Source organism: Accipiter gentilis, chromosome 15, assembly GCF_929443795.1.
Source record: "Accipiter gentilis chromosome 15, bAccGen1.1, whole genome shotgun sequence".
In the NCBI taxonomy this organism is placed as follows: domain Eukaryota; kingdom Metazoa; phylum Chordata; class Aves; order Accipitriformes; family Accipitridae; genus Astur; species Astur gentilis.
The window spans coordinates 9,790,809-9,815,017 of record NC_064894.1 but is presented as its reverse complement, the minus strand read 5'-3'; the positions used below and the strand labels follow the sequence as shown (position 1 = coordinate 9,815,017).

The window sequence follows — 24,209 nt, the reverse complement described above, 5'->3', positions numbered from 1 at the left end:
CATTATACTATTCAGATGTTCTTACTTTCTGTGACTAGTTCCACTGACCCTAGTAATGGTTCTTATCAATAACTATTTGCCTGCATAATTCAGTTTTAGATAGAAGTTTCTTCTTGCCGTTGATGCTCTAGTCTTTGACACATTTTCTGTTTTCATAGGTAGGTGTCCCATAAATAAAAAAAATGGCTATAATTTTGTAATGGGGAGTGACTAGCTAACACATTCCTTTTTTAACTCACCAGAGAGCCTGCTGCTTACTCTTTATTTCATGTTTTCATACAAAGTCTATTCCATTCATCATCTGCCAGCTTTTCAGAAATTAAATTCTAGGACTGCCTCTTTGTTGACTACTTTGGGTTTTCTGCACTGATGAGTTTCCATGTTACTTTCTCATTTCTATTAGATACCAGTTTACTTTGTTTCCATACCATTTATGACCAGACAGCCCTGTAGTTCTCGAAACTAACTTTTAGTGCTTACAAGTTATCTAATTGTATTTGTCTCTTTTCAGATAAGGTGGAAAAATTGAGGCTGGGAGGGGAATAACAGAGCTTTATATCCTTATTTGTAACAAAGTAGGAATAAACTTTACTTCTTATTTAAAAAAAAAAAAAGTCTGCTGAACACACAGAAACCTTCATATTTCAGGTTGCATCTCTCCTTCCACAGAAAGGAAATGCATTTTCAGCTGTATTTTTATACAGCAGTAGCTAGTGAGTAGTTAAATTAATCAGAAGCATCTATTCTGCATGGTTATCCTGGGGATATATTCCATTAGGTGACTGCTTTTTCTATTTTAACGTGATATTTAGAATGTGACAAAATACTGTCTGTAAAACTTATTGTATTCTGTTCTGTAAGCTTTTACTCACCTCTTCTACTCATTATTTTCTACCTGGTTTTGCCCTCTCATGTAGTTTTCTTTCTAAAATCTGGACTTAATCCTGGTACCAGTGAACAAGGTTAAGAATTTTTTTCAATATGAAATGCTCAACCTAGAATTCTTTGAGAAGAAATTCAACAGCAAATAAAATTAAATCCATGTGACATCCCATGTAGCCAGTAAATCCTCAAGGATTGAAATTTAACTGTATAAGTAACTACGAATTTCCGATAAAGTTTTCTCTGCTCAAGTGCTGATGCTATTGGAGAACTGGAATTTGAGAGGACTCCACTGCTCCAGCAGTGTACTGCTGCTCTAAATATTCCTAGGAGGTGCCAGGATACTGGTGAGGCCAAAATTTGACAAGATTTGAAATGAAATGGGATTTTGTTGTATGGAAGTAAGAAATGGTGAGCTATATGGCTTAATGCTAACACTGATTTTGAAAGAGCTACTGAATCTTGTTCTACATTTTTTTTAAGCCACTCCTGCGTGAGGAGTTTGGGATTTGCCTGGTTTTTGGACCATCTTCTGAGGACTCTAGCATTCAACAAGATTGTATCTACAACACCAAGTTTAGATGAGTGAGCTCCAATTCCACATGGAAGTTACTGTACTCCTGTGATTTAGTTAAAATGAACTGTCAGAAGTGAGACACTGTTTACATATTTTTAAGTGTAGCTCAGAAGCTGATGAAAACCCTAGTGACATTCACTAGCTAATCATTTTATGTCAGCCTTTCCTGTCAAGGCAAAGCATGCATTCCCAATACAAAACAGTGCAGAAGTCAAGTGTGGCTCTTTTACAACAGTACTGATTCTTGTTAAAGTACTGATACTTATTAAAGTGCAAATGCTAACACTTGAAAATGTCACTGTTGGATTATAACCCTTTCCCAACCTTCATTCAGATAATTTACAAAACAGCTGAGTGCCTGATTAAATCTTCCAAAATAATTCTCAAAACAATACATAGTACTGTTTTAAAACAAGGTAATCGCCTTGAAGAAGCAGCAAGCCACAGGAAAAAGAATTTAATGTAAAGACATTATCTTAGTCTCACATGCTGCTCTGTTTATGCAAAAGTGATTGCCAGTCCAATAAAAATTGCCAGTACTTTGGATTACCTAGAGTTGTCATTCAAATGAACAAATACTGAGTGGTTTTGAAAGTCAAACAATCTATTTAGGGTGTCCACCTGAAGATTTAGGAGCCTGTTTCTCGTCTTGTAAACTTAAAAATGCTAGAGATGGTCCCTTCGTAGTTGCAGCTTTGCTTTAATTAGTTTGTGTCGTATTATAGAAATGCACCTGAAGCATTTATGATAATAGCTCAACATTGTAGGCAAGGACCTGAACCTATTGAAGTTAATGTCAAAACTCTCTTTGGCTTCAGTGGTGCAGAACTGGGCTGCAAATGAATAACCAACCAGCTGGATGTATTGTGGAGAAATAAATATTGCAGACTCTCTGAAAGTTCCTCATTAACACTATTGCATGTGAACTTTGCAACCAAATGCTTGGAGCTAGTCTCTGATAGCTATTCATTAGACAAGTGAATTAATAACTGTGGCTGCTGGTTCATGCAGAGGGTTTTCTGTTATTTTTTGTCATTTCTTTGAAGACTTCAAACAGTAGAAATGATTTAAAGGCTTCACTCCACTAGATGGGGAAAAAGATGCTTATAGTGTAGTATTTGCTTACACTCTGCAGTTACTGATATGATGTAATATTTTTACGCTTGGGTAAGTATAGATTTTGAATAAAAGAATTTAATTAACACTGAATAAATGTTCCTCATAAGGGGAAAATTCTTTAGTTCTATTTCATTAATGCTTCATGCTTCTAGCAGTTAACTAATTTAATTTTACTCCTGGTGTTTAAGATCTGTGCTTTTCTTTCCTTCTGTCTTTCAGCCTGTCTTTTAAACGAGTTTGTTTCTGTTTTACACTCAGGAAGAGAAGATCAACCATAGAAATAAAACAAAGGCAAAAGTGCAAAGCTTTTTTTTTCTTTACTTGGACTTTGTGTAATACACAGTGGACATGTATCTATGACTGTGCATAAAATGTATGTAATGTGAAAAATGAGGTATTTGGAATGATCTCTGAGATTTAAAGAGTAGAAAGTCTATTTTTAAAAGTCAGCTAAAGGAAAAGGAATTATTTTAAGTAATTAAAGATAGGTAGGATCAGTCACATTATGAAAGTAATCCTTGCATGTGCAAACAGCCGTGCTCGTTTAATTTGGCTTACTAAGGAATATGAGGGGTTTGGGGATCAAAATCCCTTTCAGGATTCATCTTTTTTGAGTTTGTCTATGCAGTACAATAGGATTTTGTATAAAATTCTTAAATTCAGTATACAAAATGAGTCAAATGTGGCAAATGTTCAAAGTGAATAAAAGAATCTGTTCAAATTGTCTGTCAAGCAGTAAGGGTTTTAGTGTGAAATGTCCGGGAGAATGATTGCTTTTAAAGTCTGAGGCAAACATTTTATTTCAGTTTTCTTTTTTTCACTAACTCAGTACAATTGAATTAAAGGTTTTGATGCAGAAAAGTTAAGTGCCTGGTTTCAGTCTTTGCTAGTTCTAAGTGTTTCTCTTATAAAGCTGATAAAATTCTGTGCAACTTCAGGCTATTTCATTCAGACCTTAAGGTGATGCTATGATCCTCAATTTTGGATCTTGCACATTTCTAGCTATGTTCTTAATTATCATCTGTCTACATTTCTACTAACTTATGCTATTTTTCATTCATTGCATTTTGTGACATGCTAAATTTTTTTATGATGCAGGTAATTAGGTTTTAACAGCATATTTTTTAGTGGCCTTGCTCTAAGGAAGGAGTTTTAAACAGTATTTTGGAAATCTTAGAGCAGACCAATGCGGTATAATAATTATACTTCAATAATCCAGAATGAAACCTCAAGGGAGCCATGACTCCAGTGTATAATTTGTTCAAATATATTTGTCCTTGATGGTAAAATTGGATTAAAAAAATAAGAAAAAGAAGAGAAAGAAAGAAGCTGGAAAACTGATTCTCCTTGAAGGTCATTAATGTTTTCTAAAAAGAAGATAAAAAATGAACATGAAAGTCTCATTGTTAAAGAAATTGTGCTAGCTTTGTTTTGAATAATAAGATTTTTATCGGTACAAGAAGAGGTCTCATAATAATAAAACCTAATTGTTATTTTCATCTGAAACTGGAAAGTATTCAATGGCTGAGAAACAGCCAAAGAAAAAGGGGAAAAAAAGAAGCTTGAAGAGAATAATATGGATTGCATGGAACTATGAGCTTAAGGACAGATTCATACTTTATTGTAATATAAAGAAAAGAGGGTGTGAAGGAGGAGGGGAGGAGAAGAGAAGGCGAGTCATCTAAAACTGCAAGATAATGTTTAATTCAGAAGTATTTTCTGTCCAGCATTTGACTAAAGTATCTTTCAAGTGAATGAAAGAAGCTGATATATAAAAGGAAGCTAGGGAGTAAACTGAAGAGGGAAAGTGAAATTTGCACTGCATCATCTAAACCCCAGCAAAAAAGAGCAGAGTGGAAAAAGTCCAGTTTTGAGGTTTTACGAATGGTTTGTCTTGAAGGATGCCTGAATGACCAATCTTTGTAAATGAGCTTGTTCACTTCAAAGATGCATGCAACAGAAATATATTTACAGAGTCACAGAGTCATTGATGTTGGAAGTGACCTCTTCATATCATCTAGTCCAACCCCCTGCTAAAGCACAGTCAGCTAGAGCAGGTCGCCTGGGACCACGTCCAGTTGGGTTATAAATATCTCTAAGGATGGAGACTCCACAACCTCCCTGGGCAACCTGTGCCAGTGTTCTACCATTCTCACAGTAAAAAAGTATTTTCTTGTGTTCAGAAGGAATTTCATGCTCTTTAATTTGTGTTCACTGCCTCTTGTCCTGTTAGTGGGCACTACTGGGAAAAGTCTGGCGCTCTCATCTTCACTCCCTCCCATCGGGTATTTATGCACATTGATATGATCTTCCTGGACCTTCTCTTCTCCATGCTGCACAGTCCCAGCTCTCAGCCTCCCCTCATATGAAAGATGCTCCAGTCCCTTAGTCATCTTTGTGGCCCCCTGTTAGCCCTTACCTTGCTTTAGTAAGTCCATATCTTTCTTGTATTGGGGAGCCCAGACCTGGACCCAATACTCCAGATATGACCTTACCAGTGCTGAGTTGAGGTGAAGGATCACCTCCCTCAATTTGCTGTCAACACTTTTCCTGATGCAGTTGTATGTCCACTTTAAGTGTTCCGTAACCTGGTCCTCCTTCACCAAGGATAAGTCTTCTTGTTCCAGACTTGCCCACTGGTCTCAGGGGCTTGGGATTCCTGCAGGCTGGTCATACCAGTAAAGTCTGAGGCAAAGAGGGCATTGAGTACCTCAGCGTTTCCGCGTCCTTTGTCGGCAGGGCCGCTGGCAACATACAGGCTAATGCTGTGCTACTTACTGCTTGTGTCTCACTGAGAATCTGGAAAGAACCACCTCCTGGCTCACTTGGTTCTCATTCTCTGCTACAATAGTTTGTTGTTCATGGCGATGGCTGTCAGTGCAGTTAATTACTTCATTAGAGTGAGTAGGACCCAAAGAAGCCATCTCCATTCCCGCAATGTAGGGTTGACTGTGCCTGTTAGATGCTGCTCCAGATCTGTTCAGTGAGGGTTAGGTTGGGAGTGCAAATATTTGTCATGAATACAGCAAGACTTTTTGCTGTTGCTGTAACACAGATAGTAAGAAAATGCACGGACTTTCAGTTATCTGTATCCTGAGGCAGTAGTCTCTAAATAATCTCATTATCCCAGCCCACTGAGATAAGCAGTCCCTAAATATCCTATACATGTGTGCATATATGTGTAATTGCAGTTAATATCTTTTACTGGCACCAGTGTTTTAACATCTATTTTATTTTGAAATGGGTCTCATTTCAGCCAGTTAGCCAGAATGCTGCCAAAGCCCACGTGTGAGCTGTGCTTTGCAGTGATAAATGAGTACAACTTGTCTCAAAATCCATTTGGTTTTTTGCTTGGATCCCTTTTCAGAATTTGATGGGTGGCCTACTTTTGTGGGGATGAAAAATTATTTTCCTGCTCCTTTGTGACATTATGGGTCTTGTAAGCTGTTGCACAGTCTTTTGGAGTAGGTGGCATTATTAGGGTGGATATTAATTATTTTCAGGCTGCTGATACATCACCTCTGCATGATCTATATTTGTCTCTTGAATGTTCCTCATCTTTTGCTAATTATAGGTGGTCTTGAGGGAACTGGCTTCCTAAGTTAAATAGACTAGTGTAACCCACAGAGTGTTTTTGAAGTGTGTTCAAGTGAGAGTTGATTCATGTCACCTACTTGCATGTTCACAACCCCCAGATTTTTTCACAGTTCTAGGGTGGGCATACGCTCATGCTGCTACCCATCCTCGTTTGGGAGCAAGCTTCCCAAATCCCCTCACCCTGAAAGCATGTAAATTGCTTTCTCTTCTGTTTCCAGGCTTGTTGAGCAAACTGCTTATTTTGTTTCTGCTTTAAGAAACATCAAATTTTTGTGTCTTTTTGCTGCCTTTAATATTTTTCCTCTGTTCTATCCATTACATTTCTTTTAAAATCAGATTTAAGCTCTTCAGCAGATTTTGTGATTACTGTTACATCAGTCTTCTGAAACTGAGAAGGGAAAGAGCTTGTGTGGTTTTTTTTCTGGTTGTCTATTTTGCTTATCTAAAAAAGTCTCTCTCCATCATTTTTTCCTTCCTTTCTCTTCTCTTTCCCCCACCTGTCAGCCCCTGAAAATTGGAAACATGAGAGGCCTTGTCTGAGCATCGGATTAAGAGCCAGGAAATCCTGACTTTTTCCATGACTCATTCTGTGTGTCCTTGGGCAATCTGTTACTATTACAGACAAAAGCTGTGCATAGCACTTGGCTGAAAAATTAAAAGCACGGTGCATGATCCAAGGAGATTATTTTCAGATTTAAACCAAAGCTTGGCATAAATGGACAGGAAAGAAAGGCTGCAGAGATGAATACTGGAGGAGCAGTTTGTTTGTGAGCTGAAAAAATTGTCTGTGAAGGGAGATAGCTATTGCTCACAGTAATTTCTGTCTTGTTGAGGCCTTTGGTTCCATTGCAGGGCAAGCATATGCTGTGGTAGATGATGGACACACAGCCCTCAGTTTCAGAACTCTTACATTTTTGTTTTAAATGAAGTAGATAAGTAAGAGTGATGGAAGAAGAGAGGGTGCAAAGTTGCATAGATGAACCTGCACTCAACTTCATAAATCCAACCCTCTGAGGGTTTTCTTGGGAGATGGGTTTGGTGGTTTTGATTAAATATGTGTAAATGCCTGAGGGTTTTCTGTTTGTTTGCTTTTCCTTTTTTACATTTCACATCTTGAAAGATGTGAACTCTTCCTCATAGTTCAGAAGAAGTAACGGAGATCTTTGGAGAGAGCAAAGGTCTGGGATTTCTAGGCATTGTCACCTGGAGGTCAGGGAAGACAAATGGGATCATTTACCTATATTTTCCATGATAAATCAGACATGAAAATAACTTCCAAAAGTAACAGAAGATGATATAATAGAGAAAGCTGCCTTCTGTCTCGCTTATGTGACTTCTTTGGATAAGTCTGAATGACATGAAAAGCTGTCTACAGGACACGCTGTTTTCAGAGTGTATTTCCAGGCATTTTAATACCATATCAATTCAATGTTCATTAACATGACATTGCCTATAGCTTTATTTTGACTGTTTTAATGGCCTGTACGTTAACTCCCATTGCTGTGGTATTGAGGGTGGTAGTTTTTTATTCAGCAGCAACCTATTTGATCTAGTTTAAGGTAGCCCTTCCATCTCCCCTGACCTCTTGTTCATGTCACCTTGTCTCTTCCCTCTGCTCCTTCCACATTATCCAGTAACTATACAGCTGTGCCAAGACAGCTGGGGGGGGGGGAAGTTTGCAAGAGAGCATTTGGCTTCTTGCTTAAACTGCCACCAAAGAAATGCATATTTCTCTGGGGAAATAGATTAGTGAAGGCTACTAGGGTCTTTGTATATCAATTTTTGACATTTCATTTGGCCAGAAAAAAAGGCTGTGCTTGGAATGAGGGGTTTGGGTTTGAATTATTCAATGCCTATGTATTTTTTCTTCCTGGTTTTGATAGTGGTGGTTTATTGAGGGGAAGGACATCAGGGTTCCAAGACTCAGAATCTTCTGGTGGTGCTAGGGTATGTGAAAGGTCATTCTCTCAGAAGGGCAGTCCTGCCGCTGCAGTGGAGGTTACTGTCCCAGTGCCAGAGAGAGTGGGGTCCGTCTGACCCCTGCTTGCAGGGCATTAACTTGCATTTCCCACTATTGCTGCTCTGTTGACAGGCTGGGATGGGAATCTGATGAAAAGACTCTTTCAGAAAGGGTTTAGCTCTGGATTCTATGCTGTCAGATGTTTGTCCTAGCTTCTGTGATCAGTTTTTACCCCATAGACTTGCAGTAATTGGTGTGGTTTGTAGCTAGGACCACGTGGAACTCTTGTGTTTCATTAAATGTAGTCCCCTGGTATTGCAGATAACGTGTCACGTATCATCAATTAGTCAAGCTCCATCTTAAAATCCCTTTGGTTCCTTGTACAACCCTTCCCTTTGGAAGGCCAATTTGTTTTCTTCCAGTGGCTTCAGAAATGATCATTAACTCATGCATTCATCAAAATTTTCTAATTCTGTCCCAATAGCGAGTAAGTATTTAGAGTTGTCTGATGCCTGTCAGGGGCAGGAATCCATAAGCCATATATGCTTATCCCATAAGCACTTCACCACATGAATAATTGCCTCCCATGGACAATTGAGTTAAATGGAGCTGCTCAGAGCTGTTCTAATGTGTGTGCAGAATCAATGATACAGGGCCAAGTTCAGCTTCTGAATAACCGTATTCTTGTTGATGAAGTCATTAGAATCAAAAGGACGTGTGAATTTGTCTCAGGTCAAAATTGTTTTCTTCAGTATTGTTTTCAGAGAGATAATCCTCTGTTGTCAGTCATTTTAAAACCTTCCTTACTGTCTTGCTAATTTAATAGACTAATTCTCTCATGGGTGACTACTGACAAGAAATACTTAGAAAGGATGCACCTAAACATACTGAAGTCAAAGATAATTTTATTAAACCTTCTTAAAATGCAAAAATTATTTAATACCAGCAAAATACACATCTAGCATGCAGAAATTGCATTACCACATTCTTCAGTCAGTAGTCCCACAGGCCACAGGAAAGCTTTCTCATAGTGAAAGACATAAGGGACTTCAGTATAATCTAGACAACAATTTTAGTTTCTTACAGTATTCTCAGTCTAAATTTTGACTTCTGAGAGTCAACCGTGCTGGGAGTTCCCACAGCTGAGGACCCACGCTTCACATAAAGAGTCTTGCCTGTATCTCCGTAGTTAAATTTTATTTATTTTGTACATTATGTCCTACTCTTATAAGAAGGAGTCATGGAATATGGCAATAAACAAAGTAATAATAAACACCATACATCTTGCAACACTGTCCCCTCCATAAACCTTTGCTTTTGAAAATCATTGCTTTATTTGCTTTTACTATTGCATGAAATTCTTAGTACATCTTGATGCAAACAGGATCAACTTGCAGGATTGGGGTTTGAGCACAGTCTGCTTTCAAAAAAACACTTGAAATCTTTTATCTGTAATTATCTTATTGTTGAGGGAAAGATATTCTAAAAATGGTGAATATTGTATTTTCTTACAAAGCTTCAAGGTCAGTAACTCTTCTTTTTACTAGGAAAACATCTGTTTTCATGAGTTTGAGCCTTGAAATGGATGGTTTCAGCTTTTCTTCTGACTGCATCTGGCAAAAGAATGTGCTCAAACCCTAGAAATAAAAATCAGTTTGACCTAGTAATGGATGTAGGGATCTTAGAGGCCAGAAATCCATACTGTAAAAATACCTGATATAATTTAGGACCTCAAATCTCACTGATAGTGGCTTTAAATTCCTACATCCTTTCGAGGCTTTGAGAACGTTTTATTACCCAACCACCATTAAGCAGTGAAACTGTTGTTTATTGAATGCCTGGCCTTTTAACAGGCACCATAAGATTGTACAAGAACAGGATGACCTGGGACCAAAGGACAGCCCTGCTGAGTCTGTGTCCCCCTGGGATTGAATCACAGCAGGCAAAAACATTTTCCTGAATATCCCGTTGTTGTTGTGATTTTGCGTTTTCGTTTGGGTGTCTCTCTATTTCACAGGATACAAATGAATGCCATATTTAAATTATTTTTCCCTTCATCTTCTTGGTTAGTGCTTTTATTACAGCCATATCATCTTCCAAACACCTGTTCCCATTTAACTCAATCCTAATCTCTTGCCAAAAGCTGAACTCGGGTAGGAAAGCAGTAGTCCCAACAAGGTGTTAAAAATAAAATAGTAGTTGATACTTAAATACCCATTTATATATACAAACAAATTAATCCTCCTACCTCATGCAGGGAGGTATTTATTCTCATTCCAGTTTTAACTGCCAGGAAGCAAAGAGAGAATTTAAGCAGCTAATTTTTCAAACTTGCTTTTTTCCATAAAGTTTTCAAGAGATAACCCAATTAAGACACCTGTTCAAACTATCTAGTTTCAAAGTGTTGCTTAACAGTGCCACATTCTCTTTTAATCTCCTCTACCTCGTTCTTTTTTTGAGTTATGGTAGATTGACTGTTTGGACCATATTAATTGCATGTAAATGTAAGCACTTAACCAAATACCACTCATTAAAAGATATCATTTATTTCTATTGTTCTCTAATGCATCTCTTCTATGTCATGCTCCCTCTGCCCTCTCCTCACATCTTCTTGGTGTTTCAGATGGTACTTCAGGTAGTGTTTGGGTTTGGTATATTCAGAAATGGATGTGCACACAGGAGATGGCCATGTCTTACGCTGTGGCAACATTGCATATGTGACAAGATATTCCAGCAGTTTTGACATGACTTCAGGGTGTGCTCTGCTCGTGTAGCATTTGCTCAGGGATACTCTTAGAAACCCAGTTTACGTCTGTGTACTGGTTTCTGTGGTATCACTAACTCTAAGCATTGTAGGAAATGAAGATAACAGAACATTTCACAGCTTTCAGGTTTTGGCAGATTTTCTTTTTGGATGTAAATGAAACACAGTTTGGAGACGAAAGCAAAAATAAACTGGAACTTCTCCCGCCAGGCCATCAGCAGGTAGAGTACTAACCAGAAGTGGCTGGCTTGTTTCTTTGTTGCCTATTTGTTTTCAAAGCAATTTACCACAATAGTTTTTAATATAGCTTTTCCTGACACTCAGTTTGAAGACAGAGCAGGTGACCTCTGGTGCTGCTCCATAGTTTCTCCTGTCAGTTTTACCTGTCTGTTGGGTTTTCTATAGCATCTTGGTGTAAGAGATGAGAAGGTTGTCTTATGAGTGGCCTCAGACTCTTAAGATGTAGCTAAATTTGGACAGAGAGAAAGATTGATTTTCATTAAATTAAAATTCAAAAATGCATTGACCTACAACATTAATATCTAACGGCTCTGGTGTCTTGCCAGCGCTGAATCCTGCAGATAAGTGTATTGCTATTACTGTGAGAGTTGTGGAGAGCATGAGGGAAACCCCAAATCTTTTTTTTAGTTGGTACTTACATGGTAGCTTTGATAATGCACCACACAAATTACGTATCTGTTTTATTTAGTGTGAATGCTTGTCTACACTTCAGTTTTTAGCAAGAGATACTGCTTTCTCCTCCTTTCTCCATATGTTTCCAGTTCAATTCCTTGTTCTCTTTAGCTTTCCACTGTGTTGCTTCTAAAATTGACATAATCTTAGCCTGCTGGTTTTTCTTCTATTAAGGGCGGGGCAGGGAGTAAAAAGACAAGAAATATAAGCAAGAAACAGGCATCTCCAGCCAGGCCCTGAAGGGGATTCTGGCTTGCAGATTTTACCTGCTGCTGCAGCTGGGAAACAAATAATTATTTTTGTAGTAATCTTGCTTTTCCTAGGGAAACGGTATGAGCAAAACTACATGGGGACTTTGTCTCCTACCGTAGTATACGAGCCATAGCACAGGCTGGAGGTAAATCCTGACTGAAGGTCTATTGTGTGGGTTTAGGGGGGGGAGGATTGATTGGTGTGAGGAGAAAAATGTTAGAGGTGGAGGTTAAAAATAGGAGAAAGGAGATTTGAGTTAACGTGGTGAATGGTTCAATATTAGGGAATAATAGAGAAAATGTTAGTTTATGGTGAAGGGTTCATCTGAGCTGGAAAAATAAGCTGGTAATAGAAGACTGTATTATTAATTTTTCTGGTTCGGATGATGCAGCACTTGAAAGTCACCTTCCTGTTTTAGAGTTTGCTACAATACTTCATGGCTAAAGGGACAGGAGAAGGAGAGGAAGGAAGGAGACATTTGCCACCTTAGAATCCAGCTGAGTGTGTTATCGTGCAGTAAGGACCTAAAACCAGTGCTTCTTTTTCACATGTGTTAGCGCTTCCCTCTCTTTAAATCATAATAGGATTGGAATACAGTAACAGGGTATTTTGCTGAGATAGGACACTTCATAAATTATGTTGCAGAGAATACCACCAAAGAGCATCTAATTGAGAGCAACAGCCATGCAAATGACCAGAACATGGCACATCTGGGTAATCCAGCATTTCATCAAAGAAATAAGTGCATAGTGTGCTGACTGATCTTTGATCTCACACCTTACATGCACCATACCTTATCAGCTTACTTTTGGGAGAGGTGATTTGATGATACAGTTGAAGAGAGATTATGTTGCCACTTAGTTGGCCCTATTTATTCCCTCTGGAATTAGGTACAATTTACTTGCTTCATGGTCAACAAAATAAATCCACGTGTCTATCTAGACCTTTTAAAAGGTATCATACTGTGTATAGTGCCTTGTTCAGGGCTCTTTTCCTCATTGCTGAAATACTGTAAGAGGTGCCGTTGCTGGATTCTACAGCAGAAGCAGTGTGTCACTCCTTTCCCCTTCTTGAGAAGATACAGCCATGCTTGGGTACTCTTGATGCTGGTCGGTTGAAGGAGATTCCCAAGAGTGCAAAGAAATCTAGTTGTACAAGAACTGCAAAAAACACAACAGAGCCTGAGACTGACATGACTTTCAGGAACTCGGCCCAGAGCAAATCCTGCTGTGACAGCGGGCTGTGCGTGTGAAAGTGTGGAATGGCGAGCTGCGCGTCGGAGTGCAGCTCTTTGAAAGGGTGGCAGACACGACCTTCTCAAATTCAGCCTTGTGCTACACCTTTCAGCGAGGCTAAGAATTTTTTAGGAGCTGCGTCATATGTTCCAGTTTGGTGTGCCAAGGATTAATTTCTTCAGATGTCTCTAGCTTTAGGGTGTAGCTAGCATGCTGTAAATGGACACACCAGTTTGCAGTGCCTTGTTTGTTTTAGGTTAACGCGTGTCTCCCAACTGCCCGTACATGTATGTGTTTAAACAAATGTTTTTTCTACAGCAGTTTAAAACCACTTGATGCAGAAGAATATGTGCTGCTCAGGTCACCTGATGAGTGTGAAGTTCAGCATGGTAATCACTACAGTGAAAACCAAGCATCATCTGGTGTTGACTAAGAAAATCCTAAATTCTGTGGGTTTTGTAGCCCAGTTCACTTTGGATCAGTAATTGCAATGCAACATTAGTACTAAGTTCCATCCCCACTGTGGTTTGCATTCAAGAGAGAAACTGTATTTAAGACTAGCAAAGGTAAATAATGCTGCTGTTTCTATGCCTGTCTTAATGATGAGTGCCACAAGAAGTAACATCTGCAGTGGAAATAAAAGTAGTATAGGCTAATAAGGAAGATATGGCAACAGACAAAATAAAGACATGAAGTTTTGGGGCTTCTCGTATCTAGATGTAAAGAAACAAAAGATTAATAGCATTCTCAACCTGAAAAAAAAAAAGTTTCCTTTTTTCACACAAAGAACTACTTGATCTAAAACAAAAAAAAAAATTTGGTTGTCTTCATACAAGATAAAAACATGCAGAGATTTATTTTCTACTGTTTTTGCAGCTGCTTGGGCAAGCTTCAGCGTGCAACTGTTATGTTAGCAAAGAGATAGCTTGCAGTGCACGTGCACAGCCTGGGACTTCGGAGGAATCTCTTGCTTTTTCTCATTTATTTCTGTCACATTTCAAATCCAGCTTTATTCTTATAAGAAAGTAATACTTTTAGGAAGGATTAGTTGAAAGAATGCATGCTGATTTATAGATGGGTTTATTTTGTAAATCCTGAAGGGACATTACCAGATTGAGAAACCATATTTTAGAAAATAAACCCTTGGTTTGGTTACAATTAATTCCACCAGCAATTGTATAAAAGGAATCTAATTCTCTTTCTGCTTGGTTGTTTTGGTTTTATTTTATATCTTACACAGCTTGCACAGAAGAAAGTGATTTATCAGAGTGATGTTCTCCTAATAAGTTTCTTCCTGCAATGAAGACTAGAAAGCTCACAGATCTATAGTGCCTTTCACATTGTACAGGAGAGGACTTGCCTTTCCCCAGCCTTCTCCTAGAAGTGCCAGGGAGTTTGGCTGTTTACATGATAGGTCTACTGAAGCCAAGTTCTCCCCAGCTTTAATTGCCACCTGTGTTTCTCTGTTTCTGTGGTAGTGTAGCACTGACCAAAAATATGTTTCCTGTAAGACCTTAGAGCTGCTTGAAACAACTTCTCTTTGAGATGGGAAGTTCCTTACAGATACATATGCTAAAGAATGACCTTGACCTCCTGTGGAGTGAGAGAGGTAAGAGTCCTTCACAAAATGTCCTCTCCTCCACACCTAAATCTGAGCCCCCTTGGTCGGATTGTAAAGCTGCCACTCCACGTGCCCTTATTCTTCAACCCAATTTGCAGGGGTTTAGCTTGTCAGGATAACATAGTTCCACAACCTGTGCTTCTGTTGACTTTATTATTGCCTTCACCACATAGTCCTGGCAGCACAGTGCTGCCATGTTTGGCTGTGAGAGTATTCTGGATGTATTTTAGTTTCTGTCTCCATTGGAATTCAAGCATGATAGTGATAGTCATGAAGGCTTTTATACTGACACTAGACTTTAGCTTCTTACTTAATTAAATATTTGAAACTCGGCTTGTCCAACCGTATCTGTTCAGTCAATCTGTAGTATTGTAGCATTGTTTTAGTTAGTGACCTTTTCAAGGGACTTGTATTCCTCTTATGACATTCTTGTTTGAAATTGTTTGTTTCCCATAGTAAAGTGTTTAAGGCTTAGCAGCCTAGTGGTGTGAAGTTCTGCTCCTATGAGCACATGCTGGTCATTCCTTGGTTTGCTTAGTCCAAAAATGCCAAGGAAAGGTAATTATATAAATCACTTTTTCATGTTCTGATCTATACTCAAAACCAGACTTCTCACTGCATGGCATTTAAAGACTGTTGGGAAACTTTCCCTATCTGAGACAACCTGAAACAATTATTTTTGACATGTTGTGATAAGTGGCTGCCATTGCTTGGCTGTAGAGGCGATATTAGAGCAGCCAAGTCTACTTACATGACCACTGTGGCATAGGGGAAACAGGCATGCAGTGACATAACATTCAGCTATCATCCCAAGAGCCTGGAGTGTAGAAAAAAGAGAATTTAACATCAGTGTAATGGCGGGCAGCCTTGCTGCTAGAGTACAGCCAGGGAGTTCGCAGGCTACAGGGAGGCCATCTTAAGGCAAGTAAATCCTACACTGTCAAGGTAGGGACATCTCTGGCTCCTCTCGTTCTTCTAGCAGTGAATACGCTGCCTTCCTCTTCATTTCCTCTAAAAATGCCTTTGCACTTCCCAGAAGCAGCCTCAGAGACGTAGGGGCAATATGCAACAGCTTGGTAGCATTCAGTCTGGAAAAGACAGCTGCTTTTTTATGGGTCTGTGGATTCAGTGGGGGCGAGTGCAAATATAGCAGTTAATGTTCTCTCATGTCTCTGCTCATCTAATGCCATCTGCTTTGTGTCCGTTCATTCACACTGGTGCCAAAACGTATTTCTGGAACAGGTTATTTGTGCATCAGCAGACTTGGTCCCTGAATGTTAGGTGAGAGCGAGTATGTAAACTGTGCAGTATGGGTAGGCAGGCGAAGTCTTAAGTTTTAATGTGGATATTTATAATCGGCTGTTGCCAATAGTTGCTAGTCCACAGGGTAATGGTAACAGCTATAAGACATCGGTGCTTCTGGTGGTGGTACAGGAATGGGAAGAGCACCGTTGCACCTCAGAGAAGGCAGTATTCCTTTGGCTCCTGCGTCCCTTGTCAGCAGTTGTGGGAACACCAAACTTTGAGCAGAGTTTATCAGAAATCAGTTATTTATAGAGCTGGGACCTAGATGTGGTGCAGATGCTTCAATCCTCCCACTCCTTGATCTGTCTTTATTTTACAGGAGTGAGAAATGTATCAGGCAGGATTATGGCCTTCTCTGTGTGCTTATGCACATTGTCGCTGTAGCTGTACCAGTGCATTATTAAATATGAGGGGGGGTTACATGTAGGCTCAGTTATACTCGCACAGACATGTTTATATCACTGTCTCTGGTTATTGTTCCAAGGTAGAGGTGTCTTCTATGTATGGGGCATCTTCATTGCGCTATAATTGCAACCACCCAAGCAGTTGTACTAGCTGTAATTATTAAGGCTTAAACTATAACACTTAGCACTAGCCATAGCTTTTGTGGCAATACAAATCTGTATGTGAATTAGACTTTGGTCTGAGGCTTTGAGTATCTGTTATCTTCCAAATATGACTGTACATGTGGAAAAAACCACTATTCTCAGCTTTTCACTCTTGTATCCACCAGAGCTTAGTCTCTCCTCTGTGATCTGCCAGCAGAATTTTTTGTGCAAGCCCCCTCTTTCTGGTTTCTAGCATAAATCAATCTGGTTAGCGCAAACCAGAGTTTAGCATACCAGTCTGATTTCATCAGACACTAGGCAGAAAGCTTGAAATGGCATTTGTGGGGAGAGAGGAACAGTAACTTGCGGCAGAGGGACACCATTGAGCCTGTGAAGTTAATGTTTTCCACCAGTGCAGCTGGATCTAGGAGCAGAGCTCTGCCCACAGCTGTCCGTGTCTTTTGGGGAAGGTTATTCTCTTCCTGCACACAGAGATGGCATGGCATTGCTTGATTACTGTCAGCCTTGAGTGGAGATGAATACAGCATTTGACGCTGATTGTAGGCTGTAGCCTTATTGGCGTATAATCAACGTTTCCTCTGCAGTCATTTGATCACACATGATTTCACAGTAGCACATGTGCAGCATTAAAGCACAGGTATCAGTTTATGTACAGATTGTCAGCTTGCAGTAGATATGATTTAAGATAGCCGTGTAAGTTGTGTTCTTCTAAAACACAGTGTAGCGTTATGAACTGTGTGTGGTAGTGTTTAAAAATTGGTCTAATGTTCAAAGACTACAACAGTAAAATGTCTTTTATGCATTTAAGCTTCAGTTTTGAGCCTGGTGGTGGAGTTTTGTTCTTTGTTGTGCAATGGAAAAGCAAAACCAGAGCAGTCATATTTCAGGAAGCGCTCGTATGTTTAATAGGTTCATTTTCTTCTGCTGAAACTGAAGCATATGTAACTAGTTTCAACCCACTATTTTCCTTGACAATTATGCAGCAGTAAACAGAAGTACAATTCCCTCTCTAATACTGAAGAAAAATCCTGTAGTATATCTTCTACCTATTTTGTTTAGCTCTTGGGAGAGACATAGGTGTTAGAAATTCTGTGTCCTCAGCTTTGAGAGACATACACGGAGATCTTTCTTTATGCACGATTCACTTGGTCTCCTTTAAAGAGAATACAAACAATAAAAGCAGTTTAAACCTTTGTGTTAGAGCATGGGAATGCAACTTTTGGCAGACTGGTTCTTTCCCTGTTCTGTTGAAATAAGGATCTGGCTTCTTTTCTGGTTCTTGCAGCTGATTGAGAAATTGAACTGCTTTTCCTTTGCTTAGCTGAGAAAATAAGCTCAGAAAATAATTTTCTCTTAGTGCTGTTTCCTATCTCTGTTGTCAGCTTCACAAGACAGATTGTATGCTCTGGATTTGCAGATTGCATTACTTTAAAATATATTGTTTATCTGCCTCTAGTCATGCTTCTGCTTCTCTTACAGTGGTCATCTGCTCTGCTCGCTCACCCAGTACTACCACTTGGGTAGAATAGATTTCTTTCCAGCAGCTTCTGCCATCTGGAACTGCCTTCTTTTATCTCCCTAGTTCATTAGGTCTTCATAGCTTTTAAAATATTTTCTGAAATTACAACGTTTTTCTTTTACCTGTTACTCCTTAGTGTTTGACTTTGTGACTGGATGCTTAGTTCAGTAGGAAATGCCCTTACCCTGCTGTTTTCCATGGCATTTTTATCATATGAAGTCAGGACAATGCTTTGAGGCACAGCTTGATGAAACCACAGAATAGTTTGGGTTGGAAAGGACCTTTAAAGATCATCTGGTCCAACTTCCCTGCCATGGGCAGGGACATATTTCACAAGACCAGGTTGCTCCAAGCCCCATCCAACCTGGCCTTGGACACTGCCAGGGATGGGGCAGCCACAACCTCTCTGGGCAACCTGTGCCGGTGCCTACCACCCTCATCATAAAAAACTTCTTCCTTATGTCCAATCTAAACCCACACTCCATAAAATAAAATGTTACTAGAAAGTTTCAGAAAGACTGTAACCTATACCTCCATAACTACCTTCTCCCTACTGGGGAAAGAATATTGCCAGCCTCTGTTTTCGTAGGTTATAATAAAAGTTTCCCCCAGTGCTGCTGTTTCACTCGCCTGTGTGTGTGTACGTATAAAATTGTCACAGAATGGCTGAGGCTGGAGGGCACCTCTGGAGGCTGCCCTCTCCAGCCCTACCACTCAGGCAGGGTCAGCCAGAGCCGGGTGCCCCAGGCTGTCTCCAGTCGGGTTTGGAATATGCAAAAGACAGATGGAGATTGCACAGCTTGTCTGGGCAACCTGTTGCAAGGTTTGACCGCATAAGTACAGTCTCTGTCACGATGCTTTTGTCAATCCTCAATGCCGTTCCCACATAGTCTGGAGTATGCTCCAGACAGTTTGACATTTTGCATTTTCCCATTTTCCTGGGAAGGCTAAGAGAGCACAGCTTCTAGAATTGAACATCACAACCTGGATTTCTTAACTTGCCCTCGCTCCGAAAGCTTTTAACAAAGTTGTTGCTGCTTTATTGTTTACAGAAAAAGTGATTTTGTGAGATATATCATTTGTATGTCTGTGGTGCTTTGCTGCTCCCTCTGTATTGATATCTCTTAAAATACTTGAAAACGTTTATGTTTGTTCATTACCCAGAGGTCTTAGCAGCTTCTGGCTCTGTGGAAGCTAATGGGGTGGAGTGCTGAGATGCACTTGATACTCTGAGGTAGAAGAAGATTATCATCTTCAGAAATAATTGAGAGAAAATGAAAAAACAATGTCTTCTGTCACAGAAGTAAGGACGCTAGAGTACAAAAATCCGTTCTTAACGATGGATTAATATTAGCTAGCCTGAGTGCTTTAAGAAGGGGACACATGCTGAGGTAAAGTCAATAAAAAAATCCTGAACTAAACTGATTAGAGAACTGACTTTTATTCTGAATTTAGAGATAAACCTTAGTTTGTAGATCAGATAGCTGGTCAGCACATTATATTTCTTTCAAAGTGCACTAGTAGCAGTGAAGTACTGGATTTGCAGACTTTGCTGAAAAAGTTGCTACTAGACCTGGAAGAGGCCAGTAGTTGTCTATCTTGCAGAGAAAGTATCCTAATAGATGGAGAACTGGGGGAGAACCACTTAGTCCCACTTTCCCAACCTGTCGTAATTCACTTATTTTGTAGAACATATGGTTTACTGCTGTTTAGAGATCCAAGAGCATCTACAGTGACAGTTATGATAAACAAATATTTTATATGCTTCATATTGAACTTTGGATAAGGTGGAACTTTGTAAGTGGTTTTGTTTCAGTTGGTTTTATTCTCAAACATTTTCGTGTGTTGCAGGTGTTTTTTAAACAACTTATGACTTCTATGTGTTATCCCTTTTTTTGTTGGCTATGTCAACCGTAAGGATGATCTAATGTGCTTTTTGTATTCACATTGGTAGTAAATATAAATACAGACAGTGATAAATGATTCCTTTTGATGTTTTTCAATTTATTGGGCAGTAGGGGAGCCTGGCAGTCTAGGGAAACATTATGTTGCAAATAATCCTCTCAAAGGAGTGAAAAAGTGTATTTCATGCATTATAAAATATAGCAAGTGGTCAAATTAAACAAATATATCCACTCTAATGATACCTCAAAACTGTGTGTCAGAGGAGCCTGCAATCTCGGGTAGAAAAATCTGCTTAAAATTTTGAATCTTGTGTATTGGGATGGTTATCACTTTTCTTGATTTTTCTTTTTCTTCCTTGCAATGCAAGGACAAATTTCGCACCTTGTTAACGTCAATGTGAGTTTTGTCTTTGACTTAATTGGTGCCAGGATTTCATCCCTAGCCTGTGTTACTTATGACTCTTCCGCATAGGTAAGATTTTACATTTGCTATTAATTATGCATCTGTCTTTATTCATCTGAGCGACTAAATAATGAGAAAGGTGACAGGCATATTGATTTTCCTTTCATATTATGTCTTTGAGGGTGGGAGTCTTTGGACTAGTGGATAAATTTTCCCTACATGATGAGTAGTTTCTGGCTTTTACAACACCCCTTGGTTAAGTTGACAGAAATGTTCTTGATATATCAGCTTACTGTTGGAAAATGCTGATTGAGCTGAATGAAAACACTTGGTGGGAATATGTCAGTGTGGTGAGATTTTCGTGGGAAAGCAGGCAGACTTCCACCCTGGCCAGCCGGCTATTTGTTGGCCAGCTTTGCCTACGGACATTTCTGAAAATTTATGTTCCACGTGAAAATTCTTGTTTCTGAATTTTAGTTCCAGTTTGGACGAAGAGAGGAATGATTCAGAAATGTGGAAGCTTTGGGGGATCTTAATTGTCTTATCTGTACAAACCCTTCCATGTAGTAACATTGCAGCTTTCTAATACGTTACTGCTGTTAGAGTTGGGGTAGCAAAAGAGATGTTCAGGAAGTGAGATCACTTGATTTTTTTTCCATTCCTAACCAGGAATTGCTATTGTCATGTCCTATTCATGCCTCGTAGTCATGTTATTTTAGACATGAATCCTTTCTGAGTTAGTATCCTGCAGGTTCTGAAGAAGGCTAAACAAAAACAAAACCGTGCAGGGGAAACTGCTGCATGCATGTGACCAAGAACAAATGAGTTGGGACACCAGAAATCCTATAGGTCTTTTGTATTTGATAGATCACCTTTCCTCTAAATAGCTCTTAGACATGACAGTCCACTTAGTGCACTAAAAAGGAGAGGTACATCATCTGCTATCTTCTGATCATATACAAGTATTTGTCTTCTCCCCTAGGGTAGGATTTTGGTTCCTGATCATTTTAAAATGGAAGGCATTTTTTTTCTTTATGACTTTGGACTTTTCATCAGGACTTTTCATCCTGAATTTGGAATCAAGATTTCACTTACAGCGACAGCACTGTTCAAACAAGCTAATATTCGGGCAAAATGGGGAATGTATCAAAGGTTTAATCTAAGCTAGTTTCAGAATGCTGTCAAATAGCCTTTTAAGTTAGAGAAGATGAACACCTTGTGCTTTGTTACTCTGGGGGAAAAAAAAGGGTTCTGATATGTAGTTCAGCAGCAAGTCCAGTGCAGTGCTTGAGTAAGCTTGGGAATTTTTAAGAGACTTTTTAGGTAGAAAAGTGGTTGGAAAGTAACACTGCTTTCAGATATAGCTTCTGCTCTCTCATTACATTAGTATTTTGGCTTTTTTAAAAAGATTATTATAATATGTAATTCCAGTTAATATAATGAAACATCTTTGTTTTACCTGCAGTGTTGAAACTAATCACAGTAATTTTTTTTGCTTGCTTTTACAGGTTGCCTTTTTGAAGATGTGAAGAATGCAGATACCTATGTTGAAGACTATTCTCCAATTTATCTTCAGCAGAAATGTACGGATAACTTCCAATGGCGTGTCTTCTAGAAAAAAATCCACTGGCAATACAAAACAAAACGGGGTTGTGGTGTAGTATTCTTCATGTCTGGATGTGTTTCAAAACCAAAGACAGTTAACTTTTGCATCCAGTACGTTCTTAGATGTCATTCTAAGAGTGACTTAGCTGTCACATCCAGCTGGGATGACTGTTATGATCTCTTCATTGCCAAAAAGAAATTATCTATGTATCTTAGTAGTACCTTTATCAGACAGTGTTTGATAGTGACCTATATGTCCTTAGGAAAATTCACAACTGGTAGTAAAGAGAGGTTTTAAAATACTTAACATCATGGATACTAACATAAGTTCTTTACTTTCTTTGTTCTGGTAAAGTTAGAAGTCCAAATTTAAAATATTTGTCAAATTTGCATGTTTATCATGTATATTGTTTCCACATTAAGGTTTACCTTCCTTCTTGAGAGAGAAGGAAGACAGTTTCTCTACTTCTACACCTCATGTAGAATTATTTTAAATTGATAATATTTTTGAGAATCAAGGTTTTATGGTTACTTGGAATAATTATTCCTTCACCTTCAGAAACGAGCATGAGTATGAAGGCTGGCCTTGCAGAAACTGCTGAAGGTGAAAGATACTTGTAGCAAGTCAATACAGCTACTCTAAATTGTCATTCTCTGTTGTGGATGCTCAGCTGCCTTCCACGGGAGCGATAATGCATTCCCATGGAACACAGAAGCTGTTACCATTTTCGGTTTTGGACTGGATTGCTCACTTAGTTGACAGCAATTTTTGCCTTTCCTTGTCCAGGGGAACAGGATGGTACAAGTGCATAGGCTAAGGAGTAGAAAAGATGCCTCCTGGCATTTTTGCCTCAATTCCTGCTCATTGGGATGGAGTGCTCTTGAGCTAGAAGGTCGTGATCCTTTAATATCAACTGTCACTCTTGGACCACTCATCCGTCCAGGTTCTTATCCCATACCTGCCTCGCTTATCTGCAGTTTTCCTTAAACAGCTGCTCTTGGCAAATCAGTCAGGTAATGGAATGGTTCATCTGACCCAGTGTGACAATTGTGTTCTCAAAATGTATACAAAAAGGTATCCAAACAGAAAGAAAAAAAAAAAAAAAAAAGAGAGAGCCTGTTTAGGTAGGCTGGCTTTTTCAAAGTCCATCTTTAAACTAAAATAAAAAAGATGCTACCTTTTTGGAAAATAGTTATGTTTTGGGTGAATGGATTCTGGAGGGAGTATTCTTGTTAGAGGAGTTCTTTGAAAATTCCTGAATTTCAAGGGAAGTTTAGCTGCCCTTTGCTCATGAAATGATCATAATGTAGGAAGTAACCCTGCAAAGTGTTGGATACCTTCTCTGGGTTTTACACATCAAAGACAAGTAGCTGAGGCCTCCCAGCATCCATTCTGGATTTCATCTTATTTTTCTGTTATTATTTTAGGGTTTGGTATTGAAAGAAGAACAAAAATATTCAGGGAATAAATTATCTAGCTTCAAGATATTTTGTTTATGCACCAATATTTATTCATTTTATGAATAAAATATATTTTCTAAATCAGTTTACTGTTTGTTCTGCTTATTTCTATGACAGTTTCAGCTTCCCAAAGTATGACTGAGCAATTTGCAGGTGAAAGACGTTCATATCACACAGAAATACTCCAACTTTAAAATCTTTTCCAACCTCCTTAAATGACCCCTCTTGCAGTTTTGCATGTATGGAGCAATCTTAGGTCAGAGAATGTTTATGCTTTTGAGGTTCAATCTCTGTCATGTCCTGCCTCATTTGGTATTGTGGCCGTAAAGGGTTGATCTGCCTCTGGTAACATACATGGTTCCAGAATGAGTGCAGACATTTTACTGGGAGTATTTTTTGGGGGGAAAAAACCCCTTCCAGAGATGAAAGACAAATCAACCCCATCCTGCCTGGTCTGTTGCTCAGCTGTAGTAGCTAATGGCTCCAGTCACGCTACTACGATGTCCGTGCTGCACCTGGCTCAGGAAGCAAATCCTGAGAGAGTGCTAAGGCCAGCGTGTACACTTCAAACATTAAACTTTTTAGGAGCTTGCCCTCTGCCTACATATGCTTTTCCTTGTTGGTTTTTTTTGCCCTATATGTTGGTGGACTGGGTCTGGCTGGGGTGGAGTTAACGTTCTTCATAGCAGCCGGTATGGTGCTATGGTTTGGGTTTATGGCTCCAACAATGCTGGTAGCACACC

General features: G+C 39.2%; 1 protein-coding gene across 1 annotated transcript in view; it reads left to right on the top strand.

The window, feature by feature from the left end:
• Positions 1-23,492, top strand: part of UBE3D (ubiquitin protein ligase E3D) — an 84,447-nt gene extending 60,955 nt beyond the window's left edge. Inside the window, exon 10 of the mRNA XM_049818313.1 lies at positions 21,909-23,492. Within this exon, the coding sequence (XP_049674270.1) occupies positions 21,909-21,929 (21 nt within the window). The 3' untranslated portion in view covers positions 21,930-23,492. The remainder of the gene's footprint in view (positions 1-21,908) is intronic.
• Positions 23,493-24,209: the final 717 nt, after the last annotated feature.